The sequence below is a fragment of the Anomaloglossus baeobatrachus genome, chromosome 9 (genome assembly GCF_048569485.1).
Source record: "Anomaloglossus baeobatrachus isolate aAnoBae1 chromosome 9, aAnoBae1.hap1, whole genome shotgun sequence".
In the NCBI taxonomy this organism is placed as follows: Eukaryota; Metazoa; Chordata; class Amphibia; order Anura; family Aromobatidae; genus Anomaloglossus; species Anomaloglossus baeobatrachus.
In genome coordinates, this window is record NC_134361.1 from 191,060,509 (window position 1) to 191,078,381 (window position 17,873).

The 17,873-nt window shown below is 40.9% G+C and overlaps 1 protein-coding gene across 3 annotated transcripts in view; it reads right to left on the bottom strand.

Annotated features, from left to right (window-relative positions):
* The window catches only part of SCAI (suppressor of cancer cell invasion), a 194,417-nt gene that overhangs the window by 78,479 nt on the left and 98,065 nt on the right, over window positions 1-17,873 (bottom strand). For all 3 annotated transcript variants that reach the window (XM_075324143.1, XM_075324141.1, XM_075324142.1), the window contains exons 3-4: window positions 6,800-6,895; window positions 3,670-3,756 (exon numbers count right to left, since the gene is read on the bottom strand). In XM_075324143.1, the coding sequence (XP_075180258.1) occupies window positions 3,670-3,756; window positions 6,800-6,895 (183 nt within the window). The remainder of the gene's footprint in view (window positions 1-3,669; window positions 3,757-6,799; window positions 6,896-17,873) is intronic.

Here is a 17,873-nt window from a genome sequence, read left to right on the forward strand (position 1 = left end):
TGCAGATCCTTCACCCCTCCTCCAGATGACTGCTGATGTGCCAATTCAACAGATTTCCACTTTAAGGCTATGTGCGCACGTGTGCGTATTGCATGCAGTTACGCAGCGTTCTGCACCGCAGCGTAACTGCATGCGTCCTGCGTCCCCAGCACAATCTATGAAGATTGTGCATGAGACGTGCGCACGTGGCGTATTAGAATGCAGCGATTTGGCTGCTGCCCGATCAAGAAATGACATGTCACTTCTTTCGTGCGCTTTGCATGCTGTCTATAGGGAGAGGCAGAATGCAGAGCGCACGAATTCTGCAGGCACCAGGCGCTTCAGAACGGAGCTTTTCAGCTGCGCTCTGAAGCGGACCTTTTGTGTGCGGTGCAGAGCGCACACGTGCGCACATAGCCTAAATGTTTGGGAGCCTGTGGACTGTCCCTTACAAGCAGATTACAAGGGATATAGGATAATGAATCTTTAGTCCCCACAGAAGAGATAACCATGTACCAGAAGCGTGGATTATTCGCCTTCATCTCCCCAATAAACATTTAAGAGCCAAAAGCTATCATGTACGTGGCCAGTTTAGAGTGGAGACGGATGACATATCTAGCATAAAGAATGCCCACCAAAATCAGGAAAGGTTGCCGCCTGAGGCAAGGGCCTAGTGAAGGTTGTATGCCTGGATATCACCATAAATTATTTTTCCAGGGCGTCTTATCAGATTTTGTCTGAGAACTGACAGTCTGTACCTTACTACTGTACTATTTACTACACTATATATAGTGTGGTGAAGGGCAACAATGCCTGAGAACCAAATAGCATAAATAAATTTTAAAAAAGGCCACCCGTATTTTTAAAACGCTTTTCCGATTTCTGACAAAATATCAGAGGGCTGTGGATCCACACTTTAATTGAGACAATCTCCCAAAATCTGTCTCACCCCAGAACCAGATATGGGAACCCCTAAGACAAGAATTAGCGGCTTTAGGAAAGCTGTATGGACTTTGTACCTAAAAGCAATATCCCTATTACATATAGGAAGCAGTTCTAATATGAATGTGCATAATGCAGTAGTCTTCAGAGTTTCTAATCCACCCGGTTTGATCGAACCGGCCAAAAAAAAAAAAAAAATAACCTGCCATCTCAATGTTTCACTTGGTTAAAACATCCCTCACTTCTACAGGTCGTAAGAAAATTACACGGGTATCAATGTTAGGGAGCAGCACACGAGGAAAAGGCCTTAAAAGATTCAAAAAGAAGAATCTCTAGGAGGACTCTGAGTCCCGCTGGCTACGAACCTTTCAAGTTAACAAGCTGAAGAACAAAGGAAGACTCAAATTTTTACCGCAAAAACATGGTGACCTTAATTTGTAATCGTCAGGTAATGCTGTAAAAGTTTATCTTCGGTGTTAAAATACATGGAAATGTAACTCCCTCAACAGGTTTTATGCTTGTTGACCTGGAACCAAGAGCCGTCTCTCGATTGTGGCAGCCAATTTCCATCACTATATAACAGGACGTTTGCAAATATCCTTTCATAGAAAATGAAAATGAAAATGGGGTCTCTAGGGTCACCAAGAAGTTAATAAAACTACAAATTCCAAAGACCCTCAAAGTAGGTCTTTGGGTGTAAAGCTAAAACCAGCATCTCCTCCAAAGCCTAAACCAGGATCTCCTCCAAAGCCAAAACCAGAATCTCCTCCAAAGCCAAAACCAGAATCTCCTCCAAAGCCAAAACCAGAATCTCCTCCAAAGATTAAACCAGAATCTCCTCCAAAGATTAAAGCAGAATCTCCTCCAAAGATTAAAGCAGAATCTCCTCCAAAGATTAAAGCAGAATCTCCTTTAAAGATTAAACCAGAATCTCCTCCAAAGCCTAAACCAGAATCTCCTCCAAAGATTAAACCAGAATCTCCTCCAAAGCCTAAACCAGAATCTCCTCCAAAGATTAAACCAGAATCTCCTCCAAAGCCAAAACCAGAATCTCCTCCAAAGATTAAACCAGAATCTCCTCCAAAGATTAAACCAGAATCTCCTCCAAAGATTAAACCAGAATCTCCTCCAAAGATTAAACCAGAATCTCCTCCAAAGATTAAACCAGAATCTCCTCCAAAGATTAAACCAGAATCTCCTCCAAAGATTAAACCAGAATCTCCTTTAAAGATTAAACCAGAATCTCCTCCAAAGATTAAACCAGAATCTCCTCCAAAGATTAAACCAGAATCTCCTCCAAAGCCTAAACCAGAATCTCCTCCAAAGCCTAAACCAGAATCTCCTCCAAAGCCTAAACCAGAATCTCCTCCAAAGCCTAAACCAGAATCTCCTCCAAAGCCTAAACCAGAATCTCCTCCAAAACCTAAACCAGAATCTCCTCCAAAGCCTAAACCAGAATCTCCTCCAAAGCCTAAACCAGAATCTCCTCCAAAGCCTAAACCAGAATCTCCTCCAAAGCCTAAACCAGAATCTCCTCCAAAGCCTAAACCAGAATCTCCTCCAAAGCCTAAACCAGAATCTCCTCCAAAGCCTAAACCAGAATCTCCTCCAAAGCCTAAACCAGAATCTCCTCCAAAGCCTAAACCAGAATCTCCTCCAAAGCCTAAACCAGAACCTTTTCCAAAAGGAAAAACCTCCAATTACAGCCATTTTGGGATTCTTGCCACTTATCTGTGAAAATTGGAGAACTGATTGGATGGGTTAGGTGTTGTTGACACAGAGACCCTGTTTTCTTCTTTAAAGAGGCAATTTGCAGACTTTCTCCTCAGGGATCCCTGCCTGGACTACAAGTCTCCAAAGGGCACTTTGGGGCTCTCCTCAACGAGAAACCTGACCTCCTAAATGATATATGATTAGCACATGCAGAACCTCATAGCACTTGTTTCCAACTGGTTGTTAACAACACACTACATGGACACGGGGAGGGGTGGGGGGTCCATTTCTACTCCGTAGGGACTAATCCATCTTCAGGCCAATTGACCAACAAGGACCAAGGACAGCAAAACAGGGAGGACTTCCTGTGCAGTCATTCCACTTCATTGAGGACACATCATTTCATGTCTTTTGGGAGTGGAGCTTGGCAGAAAACCTGTTTGATAGCGTGGAATGTGAACTCAAGACTTTGCCCAGTATTATGACTGGCTCCTCCTGTGTCCAATATAGACTTTTCCGTGGGGATAATTAGGTTGGTGCCACCCAGGAGGCCTCATACCTTAGGACACTGGCTTGTCAGGAATCAACTTATTTTGTGCTGGGAGAAAAGGTCCATCTTGGACCCTTTGATGGCCAAGCCCTAAATGTTGTATGACTTCTTGAGAAAACCTAAGAGTCCTGCTTGCTCCGCCCACACACAGTGATTGACAGCTGTTCTTGTATGCATCACTGTGTGAGTGCGGAGGGACCAGGACTCTAAGGCTTCCAATTCATTTAAAGGAAATTACCCATTTGTGTTCTAATAGAAAGCACAAAAACTCGTAAGACTTAATGAATTGAGGGAAAATCTTTATATATGGTTGACTTAATTCTCTTCTGAGCAGCCGCCAAATTAAATGCACTTCAGCTTGCATACTGTACAATAAATCCTCATACCGCAATGATACATCAATACACAGACTACAATTGGGGCTTTTGCTTTATTCTGCATCTTTTTACATTTAGTCACTTTAATTTGCATGAATAGATACTTACTAATAGTGGTAATACAACTGACCAATCTTTGAGGCAATTTCTCCAATCTGCCAACGCTTGAGGCCATACCGGTTGTCGAGGACTTGCCTAAAAGCAATGGACAAAAATTTTACATTAACACTTTTCCCTTTTTTGTTTTTATACCCTACCGAACACAAAAGTATTAAAAAATGTCTCATATGAAGATTGGAATTAGTATGTTTCCCCTAAGGCTATGGTCCACTCGGAGGAGTCCTTGATGAGGTTCTTCACAAACTGAAGTGACCTAATGATATAATTGGTCTCTATCAGCAGCATAAAAATAAAAATCCACCATTCTGCGGTCTACATCCAGCAAAGAAATTAGTTGCCAATTATAGCGGAGATATCAGTTCTGACAGAGGCGATTATAGGGGTTTTCCTCATCTCATACATACAGGACGCTTGGTAGAGGTTGGTTCCATCTATCTGAATGGGTCCCTAATGGCACCGAAACTAGCAGTGCATGAATAAAGAGGAATTTCAAAGAGTTACACTAATTTTATATCAGAGAAAACTAAGCCCTTCTTGCTGCAGAAAAAAAAAAAAATCAGTGTCTAACCACTTTAGATGCTGCTGTCACACTCGACTGCGGCATCTAAGGGGGTTTAACAGTGGCAGCAAACCAAAACTCAGCTGAACTTTAATGTGGTCATAAAAAAACCTTAGGGAATTCAGTAGACAAAAAAAAAAGGTTGCAATCTTTAGGCTAGGGGTCAAACAACTTTTTTCTCATCCGGCAAAATCAGTGCAATTAGTCCACGTTCTGAGTTTGCGAGTTTTTTTACCTCAGTATTTGTAAGCCAAAACCAGGAGAGGGTGTGGTGACGCGTTTCTACTATACTTTTCCTCTGATTGTTCCAATACTAGTTTTGGCTTAAAATAAGGAGGTAAAAAAACTCAAATACTCAACGTGTACACGTGGCCTTACAAATACTGAGGTAAAAAGCTACCAAATACGGAATTTGTGCACAGGGCCTTACGAATTCCAAGGTAAAAAGCTACCAAATACGCAACGTGTGCACAGGGCCTTACGAATTCTGAGGTAAACTACCAAATATTCAACGTGTGCACATGGCCTTACAAATTCTGAGGTAAAAAACTACCAAATGCGCAACGTGTGCACGGTGCCTTACGAATTCTGAGGTAAAAAAACTACCCAATATTCAATGTGTGCACGTGGCCTTACAAATTCTGAAGTAAAAACTAGCAAATACTAAACGTGTGCACAGGGCCTTACGAATTCTGAGGTAAAACTACCAAATATTCAACGTGTGCACATGGCCTTACAAATTCTGAGGTAAAAAACTACCAAATATTCAATGTGTGCACGTGGCCTTACAAATTCTGAAGTAAAAACTAGCAAATACTAAACGTGTGCACAGGGCCTTATGATAACCAGTGTTCTCAGATTTTCTCCAGACTCCATCTTCTTCATTCTGTCAGTCAGTTAAAATCGGACCGCAATCGGATGTCATCTGAGTGGTCAGATTTCTTTTACAGACCCATAGATTTCTATGGAAGTCTCAGATCTGATATATGGATGCAAAATCGTGCATGCTTAGGGACAAACTCGGACTGAGGAAAAAAAAAAAACAAAAACAAAAAAAACAAAAACAAAAACACAGGCATGTGCTATCCCCATAGAATAACAATGATCCAAGTGCGATCCGATCCAATGTTTTTTCGGAGTGAAAAATACATTTGTGTGACCCTAGCTTTATTTAGGCTATGTGCGCACGCTAAATATTCCATAGCAGAAATTTCTGCATCTGTTGGGAGGAAAACTGCGGAGCACTTCAGGATTGTCACTGACTTTTGTTGCCATAAGGATTTGCTTCCAGTTGTGATAAAACAAAAAACGCACTGTGTGCACACAGCCAGCAGCAGCTCACTGGCAGATTTACTGGTAACTCATACTTCAGTCTGCTATTGTACTGTGGTATTTAGGAGTCAAACTGTACATAATTTAAAAACACAAAAAACAAGAAGTGCAAAAATAATTGAGCCACAAAAAGATTTAAAAAAAAAAAAAAAGAAGAAGTGCCTCCAACGGTGTCCATATCCTTTTAATAAGGTCCTTTTTTCCCCCTAATCTTTAAACACAGTGCTTTTCAACAGCATGCAAAAAAATATGGTGTTCACATCACTTAAGAATGACCTTTTAAAGGGATTCTCCAGAGAAAATTCTAATGCTGTGTAGTGCCTAATATAGGCCTGTGGGTGAGGCTGTACATAATACATTAATTCACAAAAGTGAAAATCCATGTGTTGTGCGCGGCCTCCTTTGACCTTGTATTGGGGTGACAGGATCGGTGTTCATTGGACTTTTTCACAAAGTAACCAAACTAATTTTTAGTAAAATAACTTTGGCCAGCAAATAAAGCTATATCACTTTAGAGGATTTGTTTTCACTCCTGTAGAAAAATGGATGCAAGATGGTATTCAAATCCCAAGTTTATATGTCTGTCTTCTGCTGAATTGGAGTACAGCTGATGGCAGTGATGGGTCAGCTCAGCCCCTGTCTCCTCCTCTGAGTGTTGCAGTCATCAGAACAATCTGCTGCAGCAGCTTATCCCCCAGAGTTACTTTCACCAACACAGAGCTGACCCATCACTGCCATTAGCTGTACTCCCAATGAACACAGAGCTGACCCATCATAGGGTCATTACTAACTATAACCCATTGTGGTGAAAGTGACTATTCTCTGAACCTCTGCCGCATGTTATCAATTGTATTAGGCTACCCCCTCACTGAGTATTGTCGACCCTTATATTTTTATTTGTGGTTTTTTTTTCACCTGGGCTATTTTAATAACTATTAATAAAGATTAATTTTATAGGGATTGGTTTGCACTTGTTAATCTTTTGACCCATCACTGCCATCAGCTGTACACCCAGTGACCACATTCTGATATCAACGCAGTCAAAGGCAACTAGATTGGGTTTGGAAATAATTTGGATGCATTTTTTTTTTCTCTACAGGGGTAAAGACAAATTATCTAATAAGTTTTGGGTGTTTTGTTGCTCCTTAACAATGAAATCAATATCCCATCAGCAGGCAGTGATCCCTTTGAAGACACAGGTCAATGTCCGCAGCTACGATCCTTTACCTGTGCTGCTGTTGGAACTTCCACAGCTTTGTGTAGACATCGAACGTCCTTCCAAAGTACGACTGCCATTGCTTCTGTCCGTACTGGGGTAAATCCCTGCAAAACCGGAGCAGAGCCTTAGTTAAAGTGCATTTTTGCAAAACTAAAATTGCATAAATAAATATAAATATTATATATATATATATATATATATATATATATATATATATATATATATATATATATATATAAAATATATTATATATATATATATATATATATATATAAAAATATATATATATTTATTTCATTTTTTTCTTTAATATATATTTTTTATTTAATATATTTTTTATTTATACACATTTATAAATATACATAGTAATATTTGAAATACAATATATATTAAATATTTTAAATCTATATTAAATACAATATACTATGTGTATATATATATATTCTATATCTACATCTAGACATAGACATATATAAATATAGATATATAGATATATAAATATAGAGATATAGATATATATATATATAATATATTTATATATAGAATATATATATATATATATACACATAGTATATTTTATTTAATACAGATTTAAAATATTTAATATATATTGTATTTCAAATATTACTATGTATATTTATAAAGGTGTATAAATAAAAAATAATAAAAAATATATATTAAAGAAAAAAAAATGAAATATATATATATATTTCATATTTTTTTTCTATTTTTTATTTATACACATTTATAAATATACATATAAATAGTAATATTTGAAATACAATATATATTAAATATTTTAAATCTGTATTAAATAAAATATACTATGTGTAATATATATAAATATATATAGATATAGATAGATATATCTATATATATTACACATAGTATATTTTAATACAGATTTAAAATATTTAATATATATTGTATTTCAAATATTACTATTTATATGTATATTTATAAATGTGTATAAATAAAAAATATATATTAAAGAAAAAAAAATGAAATATGTATTATATATATTTCATTTTTTTCTTTAATATATATTTTTTATTTAATATATTTTTTATTTATACACATTCATAAATATACATATAAATAGTAATATTTGAAATACAATATATATTAAATATTTAAATCTGTATTAAATAGATATAATATATTATATATATATATATATATATATATATATATATATATATATATATATATATATATATATATATATATATATATATATATATATATATATATATATATATATATATATATATATAAAAAATATTACATTTTAAAGCAAATAATGGTGCAAGTCAGGATAAGTTGAATCTGACAAGATAAAGTTGAGGGTGGCTCGGAGCACAGACTGTGAGACTAATGGTCTGTGGAAAGAGACACTGCCCTCGGCCACCGATGCTCCAGACGTGGAAACGGCAGCAATGAAGACGATTATTATCCGGCAGCTTCACCTGGTGCATTTTATGTTATTTCAGCCAGAGGGACCCGTGTTATCCTGTCTGGGGTGCTGACTTCCTAGCACATTCTCAGCAGGTTTTTGATTGGCAATGTCCTCCATCTCTGCCAGCACAAGGCAGCCCGGCGCTGTCACACAGCACAGCCACCTGCGGTGCTGTTTCCATGGAAACAGGCTGCCACTGCGAATTGTTCCCCCAAAAGCCTTAACAACCCCCCCAATACCTTCCGTTACAGTGAGATTACCTTCAGCTTCTGCGTGCCACAATTACGCACAAGGTACAAATAAGGATATCTATGATTTGGTGGCCATCCAGGCTACCTGCCTGCACAATGGGAGCAATTATACCAATACAATGCTCTAAAAGGAAACAAGGAGCTAAAAATGATTGTCAGCCATGAGGAGGCTGCAGGCCACATACAAACATGCGATCTATCCGGAAACCAAGTGCGACTGACGGGAAATTCAGACTCTGATGACGCTGGATTCTGGCTTCCAAACTACAGGTCACCTCAATCATAAATGAATGGCGCAGCTCTTGCTCATATAAAAAAAAAAAAAAAAAAGCTGTGTTCACACGCTGCTGCATATTTCACCATTGAAAGCAACGACAGTGCAAAAACCATGTGCATTTTTTGTTGTATTTTTGGTAAAAATGATGCAAGCTTTTTACTCCCAAGAGAGAAGGTTTTGCAGCAGAAAAACGTAGCAAAAAAAATTAAATGTGTTAACATGGCAATTACGGTTTTTCCCCAAAAATACGACGGGATCTTGTATTTTTTGCTCTGAAAAATATGCTGGGGCTTATTTTCAGGGTCTGTCTTATTTCTGGGGAAACACAGCTATTCCTTATTTACTAATAAGCTTACATCCAAGAGAAGGCAGACACCACCCAGGAGAATCACACTTACCAGACCCAGACATTTAGAGTTGGTAAGTGAATGGGCTCTCACAAACAGGTCTGTGTCGCTGTCAGGTCTTCGTTGTTCCACAGCGGTCGCTCCCCCTGCTGGCGACACTGCAACCCGGTGTGTAACGGCGAGGAATCTGACAACAATACAGATCTCTCTAGGAGAGCCCATCCACCATCAGCACGTGTGTGTGTGTGTGTGTGTGTGTCTCTCTAATGGCGGGGAACCTGACAGCAACACAGATCTCTGTGGGAGAGCCCATCCACCATCTGCACGTGTGTGTGTGTGTGTGTGTGTGTGTGTGTGTGTGTGTGTGTCTCTCTAATGGCGGGGAACCTGACAGCAACACAGATCTCTGTGGGAGAGCCCATCCACCATCTGCACGTGTGTGTGTGTGTGTGTGTGTGTGTGTGTGTGTGTGTGTGTGTGTGTGTGTGTGTGTGTGTGTGTGTGTCTCTCTAATGGCGGGGAACCTGACAGCAACACAGATCTCTGTGGGAGAGCCCATCCACCATCTGCACGTGTGTGTATATAATGGCAAGGAACCTGACAGCGACACAGAACTCTGTGGGAGAGATCATCCAACATCAGCAAGTGTGTGTCTGTGTGCATGCGCGTGTGTGTATGTATAATGGCAAGGGAACAGACAGCAACAGATCTCTGTGGGAAAGCCAATCCACCATCAGTATGTGTGTGTAATGGCGAGAAACCTGACAGCGACACAAATCTCTGTGGGAGAGCCCATTCACCATCAGCGTTTGTGTGTGCGTTTGTGTGTGCGTGTGCGTGCGTGCGTGTGTGTTGGCGAGAAACCTGACAGCGACACAGATCTCTGTTGGGAGAGCCCATCCACCATCTTCACGTGTGTGTATATAATGGCAAGGAACCAGACAGCGATACAGATCTCTGTGGGAGAGCTCATCCACCATCAGAAAGTGTGCGTATGTACGGTATATAATGGCGAGGAACCTGCAGCGACACGGATCTCTGTGGGAGAGCTCATCCACCATCAGCACGTGTGTGTATATAATGGCAAGGAACCTGACAGCGATACAGATCTCTGTGGGAGAGCTCATTCACCATCTGCACGTGTGCGTATGTACGGTATATAATGGCGAGGAACCTGCAGCGACACAGATCTCTGTGGGAGAGCTCATCCACCATCAGCACCATTTCTTTTAGAGCTGTTTATGCTCTTTTGGGGGGGTATCTGCTTTCTTTAATAATGTGTCCTGCTTTATTCTTTAACTTTTTTTTAGCTGCTTGGACACTTCATAATTGAACCACAACTAGGGCTTATTTTTCGAGTAGGGCTTTTATTTTAAGCTTACTCCAAAAAGGCCAAAAAATCCTGCTAGGGCTTATTTTCAGGGTGGGTCTTATTTTCGGGGAAACACAGTAGTTGCAAATATCATCCAGCTGTTTAAAGGGGTTATCCTGTGACAACAACGACCGACCAATGCTCCAATCATTCTCTATGGGGCTGCTGAAAAAAGTTGGGGGCAGCACTGGGAGCGATGGGAATGCCGGTAGTTCATGCGCGCTGCCATTCCTTTCTAAAGGGGTTAAGGGTGAAGATCCCTCTACCAATCAACAAAAAACCCTTTTATATCTGTAACATAATGCAAAATAGGATAAAGGAAAATAGCACGGGAATAACCTCCTTCATTCCACACTAAGCAACTTCGAATCATCTTACATGAGATCTGTGCCAGCCTCATTACTCCCAGTAGCAAGGTGTAGTCATTATTGCCTGCCTGCAGCAAGGTTTGACAAGACAAGGACATAGACAAATCATGAAGGGAACTTCAATCACAACATATTGCCCATGTGATCTACACTCACTATCAATGGCGAGGCCAGAATAAAAGTGAGTCAAGGAGGCTGAGCGAGATGGGTCAGAATATTGAAATTCTACTCTCAATGCCCCCTAGAAGGTCATCAATAAATATGTTAAAAAGAAGAGGGCCCAATACTGATCCTTATGGTATCCCACTGTTAACTGTGTGTGTTCCATTAATAACCATTTTTTGTTTTGTATCACCGAGCCAGTTCTTAACCCAGTTACACATTTTCCCCTAACCCCATTAATCTCATTTTATGTATTAACCTTTTGTGTGGCATTGTATCAAATGCCTTTGAAAAATGTCTGCATTGGTAAGAAATATGACCGTTAAGGGTGCTTTACACGAGACGAGCTATCGTGCGATGCATCGTCGGGGTCACGGTTTTCGTGACGCACATCCGGCATCGTTCACGACGTCGTCTCGTGTAACACCTCCGAGCGACGCAGTATCGCTCACAAATCGTGAGTCACGTACTCGTCACTCAGTTTCAAAATATTGTTTATTTAAAATGGCGCCGGTTGTTCATCGTACCCGGGGTAGCACACATCGCTCCGTGTGAGACCCCGGGAACGATGAACTCAGCTTACCTGCGTCCCGCGGCACCCGCCGGCTATGCGGAAGGAAGGAGGTGTTATGTCCCGCTCATCTCCGCCCCTCCACTTCTATTGGCCGGCCGCTGTGTGACGTCGCTGTGACGCCAAACGTCCCTCTTCCTTCAGGAAGATGATGTTCGCCGCCCATAGTGACGTCACTCAGCAGGTAAGTATGTGTGACGGGGGTTTCACGACTTTGTGCGACACGGGCAGCGATTTGCCCGTGACGCACAAACGACGGGGGCGGGTACAATCGATTGTGAAAGCGCACGATCGGTCGACTCGTGTAAAGCAGGCTTTATTCCCAGAAAACCCCACATATAGTGCCTTGAAAAAGTATTACATATCTCCCAAGAGACTTGCAGCAGTATCTGCAGCAAAAAGTGGTCCTACAACAAGTATGGACTCAGGGGAGAGGCTGAATAAAAATGCACATCACAATTTTCAGATTAATATTTTTAAAATAATTGGCAAACTTTGTATTTTTCTTTATACTGCGTAAATAGTTCCTAAAAAGTGTTAGTATATCACATAAAATCCCAATAAAAAAACATGTAGGTCTGTGGGTGTAATGTGAAGGCAACGTGGAAAAGTTCCAGGGGTATGAAGTATAATGCTAAACAAAGAGGGGTTGTCCCTATTCAGAAAACTTTATGCCATTCACACCGCCACTGAGCTTAGTGATTGACTGCATCGCTGTCGATGGGAAGTCACCGCTGCAGCCAAACAGACACCACAGCGGCAACAGAAACCGGGATGTTTTTGTAACTCACTCAAATGTCAGTAAACAGAAAGCAGATAACCCTTTTAAAGGCAATCTGTCTGCACCTTTTTGCTCCCCCATCTGAGAGCAGCATAATGTAGAGACCGAGACCCTGATTCCAGCGACGTGTCACTTACTGAGCTGTTTGCTGTCATTTTGATAAAATCAATGTTTTCTCTGCTGCAGATCTAGCATATGCTGGACTACCTTGCAGCACGCCAAGTAGTCCTGTAATGATTATCTACTGCTGATTAAACAGTAATTTTATCAAAACTACACAAAGAAGCCCAGTAAGTGACACATCGCTGGAATCAAGGTCTCTGCCCTTACATTATGCTGCTCTCATATTAGGTGGCAAAAAATCTGGTGACAGATTCCCTTTAATAATAAAATTTCTTGGCAATTCACAAAACATGGTCTGTCGGAGAAGACATAGAACCTTAAAGGGGTTTTCCAGGTTTAGGATACTGATTATCTAGAAGACAGCTTAGCTTGATAAATATGCCCCGTGTATAGGAGAGCACTACATAACGTTTCTTTTGCTCAGCTCTGTAACCATAAGGGAGGCGGGAAAATGGCAATCATAATAGTCACCAATATAATGTATGTCATCGCCCCCAACCGATAGGAGAAACCAGTATGGAACATACGAAATCACAGCCATCCTCTATCGTATACCCCAATATCAGCCTTTAGGGGGACAGAAGAAAGGTAGCAGACATTTTCGGTGGACATGTACAAGTGGCTAATCAATAGGAAAAAAAAACAACTAAAAATGACAATTCAAGTTTTAAAAAGAACCTTTTAAGCAAAGCCCTATTTTTTTGCTACCTTTATCCGAAAGGGAAGGAGGGGCGAACTAAGCAAAAAAGAAATGTATAAAGCACCATGTAAATTTCTTATTAGTAATGATACACCCCTTCTGATCATCTACCTTTCACGTCCAAGTCAAAAACATGGCATACTAAAAGGGGTTTTTTCACTATTTATTTTTTATTTCAACTAAGACCCTAACCCAATTGCTGTTGCTCCACTGATTCTGGAACAGTTTTTCTTTTTTTTCTATGACCCTCCATTCCAAAGTTATGGCCCCTAGAAATACAGCCTTCAACAAACTGGGCGTGTACCATACAATGTCTCAGTGGGCGTTGCCGTATTTTGATTGGCTAGCGCTACAGAAGACAAAGCAAACGCCCACTGAAAAGCTCTGTGGTGCACGCCCAGTTGCTTAGAAGCGAAAATTTACATATGATTTTGAAGAGGGCATAACTTTGGAATGGAGGGGCACAGAAGAAAAAGGAAAACTGTTCCAGAATCAGTGAAGCGTGCCAATTGGAGGAGGCACTTTGTTTAAATTTAAAGAAAAATCCTTAAAAAGTTCCTCTAACCAAGATGAGTGCAAAAGGGAATAAAGTGATCAACAGTTACATGATAACCTCATGACGGGAAGGAACAGCTGTCATATGATCATGGCTCCACTTACTGATCATGGTCATCTGACATGCACAATGATCCCTTCCTTTCCTTCTTACACTTTCGAGATCTTATGCCCTGGAAAAACGCTCAAATATTAACCAGGGTTCATTTTTAAGGGAGGGGGAGAATGTGTTGTGTTTAATTGAGGGTCAAGTGTGTGATTGAGCAGTAGTGATGTGGCCCCTTTAAGTTATACCTGCATCACAAAGGCAGAGGTTGTCCACCTTCGAAAACCATCTTTTTGCAAGTATTTTTTTTCTTTTTGCATTTGATTTTTATTCATAATTTTCCATCATTTGCCTTCTATAGCCTCTTTGTTGCACTGTCTATTGCTGGCTTTGGAATGAGTTAACTGAGAATCCATCAGTGAGTTCATTCAGACAACCTCATGGGAGTGTTTAACTCTTTCTGACCTCCTCTCAGCGGATTTATGTCCACAGACCAAAATGAGAGATGAATGTGCAGAAAAGCTAAAATAATTTAGCAGTCAAAAATCGGTGCAAGCTTTTTTAATGGGGCCAAATTGCAAAAATGACTTTTACATTGAAGTCAATCCAATTCACATAATTATTGAGCCAAAAATCTGCTGCCTGCAACAAACCACTGTATCCCCAAACTAAAGTCATTGCCAGCAGAGCATGTTGGGAGATTTCCATATATACGTCCGATGGAAGGTTTTATATATGCAACAGTACAAACATATAGTAAAACATGGTGTCCTTACATTAAGACATGGTGTCTATTGGATCCTTACAATAAAACATGGTGTCTATTGGATCCTTACATTAAAACATGGTGTCTATTGGATCCTTACATTAAAACATGGTATCTATTGGATCCTTACATTAAAACATGGTGTCTATTGGATCCTTACAATAAAACATGGTGTCTATTGGATCCTTACATTAAAACATGGTGTCTATTGGATCCTAACATTAAAACATGGTGTCTATTGGATCCTTACATTAAAACATTGTGTCTATTGGATCCTTACATTAAAACATGGTGTCTATTGGATCCTTACATTAAAACATTGTGTCTATTGGATCCTTACATTAAGACATGGTGTCTATTGGATCCTTACATTAAAACATGGTGTCTATTGGATCCTTACATTAAAACATCGTGTCTATTAGATCCTTACATTAAAACATAGTGTCTATTGGATCCTTACATTTTATGCTATTCCATATAATGAAATAGAAAGGCCCAGTATATGCCAAAAGGACATCTTTTTGGCATATGCTGGGTTAATTGACACGTTCGGTGTATCAAAAGTGTGAACAGGGCCTTAAAGGATTAGTCCCGACTTCATAAACTGATACCATCAGATAGAGATTTTAAAAAAACTAACTTTTGCAATTTACTCCTTGTTAAAATTTTAAGCCGTTCCAGAGATATTAGCACTTGTTTACAACTCGTTGCCTTAGTAACAGAGCACCACTGCTCCCCAAGCTTGTAAGCACTGCACTGCAGCTGGCCAGGATTAAGGAAGTAACAGCGCGCAGTAGCGGTCCAGGCCAGCATCAAAACAGTGGGGAAAAAAAAAACAATGAATGGCCAAAATCATGTAGTGGCTAACTCTAAAATGAGAACAAAATCCTACAAAGAACAGAGTAAATAGCCAAAAAAAGGCAGCTTGTAAGCACTGCACAAGTCTAGCAGAGGTGGTCGGTCTCCAAGGCAACGAGATGTAAACAAAAGTGTTAATATCTCAAGAACGGTTGACAATTTTAACAAGCAGTAAATTACAAAACGGCTCGTATTTACAAGCTGCACCCATCTATGAAGGTTGGAATAGCCGGGAATTTTAATGGATTCTTTACCATAATTTATACATTTCAAAACATCCATTTAAAAAGAGGATAAAAAGAATTAGGGCAGAGGTCTGATCTGCTGCTGAGGGCTGAAGAACTCCTCTGTGCCAAACTTTCAGATAAGCAAACTGTAATCCGATGACATAAGACTTCTCATTTCACAGCACAGCCCCGTCAAGACAGATTCGAGGCAAACTATGGGAGGGAGGGGGTGTAACGCGTTTTGTTCCGAGAGCGGGTACAAAGAGGCGGATCCACAGAAGTCGGGGGGAGAGGATTCGCCTTCCTCTCACATAGAAAGATTAGGCAAAAGAGGAGGAAAACTAAAGCGGGGATCTGCTGCGCGGTGTGAAGAGATTCTGACATCCCTCCACCCCAGAGATACTAAATGTCCAATTAATATCGGAGAGGAAATATTACTGCAAAGAGCGGCCGTCCGTGAAGCGCTGTCTTCTCGCAACGTACGCAGCAGAGATGATGCTGTCAAATGGAAATCCATTTGTTCCCAAGAAATCCGCTGATCACCTGGAGACTGTGGAGTTGCTGTTTTACAGAATATCATGACACCACTAGAAAGCATCACAGCAATGTAAATATGTGCTGCCCTCACCCCCCCACATCAAGGTAAAACTCAAATAGGTCTCAATCCCTATGCTCTGTAATTTGCCACAGACTTTTCTTGAGTACGCGGCTCCTCTCCATCAGAATTCTCCCAGCACTATAGGTACTGGATCTTTCTTTACCCTCCTTTTCTAGCAAGCATTGCCACTACCCCTTTCTAATGGCTTCTAAAAAGCTTACCGCTCTATTGTTATGTCTGTATGCAGTGTGATGGACTGGAGAGAAGCAGCAGCAGAGGTAAAGCCTCTTCTCCACATCCTGCAATCCGTCTGGGGTCTCTGTTGCTAGAGAGGGATTACAGCTGCTAAGGCTAGGTTCACACTTCCATTAAATTGTATCAGTCACAATCCGCTGCTCTGGTAAACAACAGAATCAGTTTGTCGGATTCCGTTGTTCCCATAGACTTGCATGAGTGGTGGATTGTGACTGATGATGCTGCGTTGCATCCTCTGCCCGACTGATCAGTCGTGGAACGACTGACCGTGGGGAGGAAAGAACGCAGCTTGTAACGTTTTTTGAGCAGCGCAATTCGTAGGATTTCGCTGCGCATGCTCTCTCTGGCTCCCTGTACATGTAACCAGGATACACATCGGGTTAGCAAGCAATGCGCTTTGCCTAGTTACCCGATATTTACCCTGGTTAAGTGTGCAAGGAGCCAGCGTTAAGCGGTGTACGCTGGTAACCAAGGTAAATATCGGGTAACCAAGCAAAGTGCTTTGCTTAGTTTTTACCTGATATTTACCCCGGCTACGTGTGCAGGGAGGCAGACCTTTCCCCGCTCGGCTCCGCCCCCTCCCGCACTCCGCATGTACACACACACACCCACACTCACCTGTCCCCATCCATGCAGACCATGGCACTGACATCCTCAGCTCCACGGCCCCCCTCGGCTCCACCCACCTCGCGCTCCGCCCCCCGCACACAACAGAGTCCGACAATGAATTCTGTTCTTTGTTATCAGTTGTACAACGCATCAGTCACATGCGTCAAGCAACGCATGTGACTGATGCAAAACAACGGAAATGTGACCCTAGCCTTATAGCGAGGGGACAGAAGTGAAACAAGTGGATGTCTCTTTACAGCAAGTTCTCGGTGGTAGGACATTATGTTTAGCTATATGGGCTCAGTTGATAGTGGTTTTTAGATTGCCCAAGTCTGAAAATACAGGGACTGTTTAAAAGCGGTCAACAGGTTTTTGCTATGTAAGCTTAAAGGGAACTTGTCACCAGATGCACACGCGAGAGCATTGAGGTACTGCGCAGGCGCACTATAAAGCCTAAGCCACACGGCATGAAAATTAGTGCGAGTGGAGTGCGATAAAAAAACAAAAAAAAAAAAAACAAAATCGCATTCCACTCGGACCAATATTAGCCTGTGTGTCAGCACCCATGAGCGATTATTTTCTCAGCCCTATCCGGACCGAGAAAACAATCGCAGCATGCTGCGACTGTAATGCGAGACTTTTATCTCGCACCCATTCAAGTGTATGGGGCGAGAGAAAAATCGCACTGCACTCGCGGTACATCGGTGTACTGCGAGTGCAGGGCGAGAATGGCAATAGCCGGCTACGGAGGAGAGAG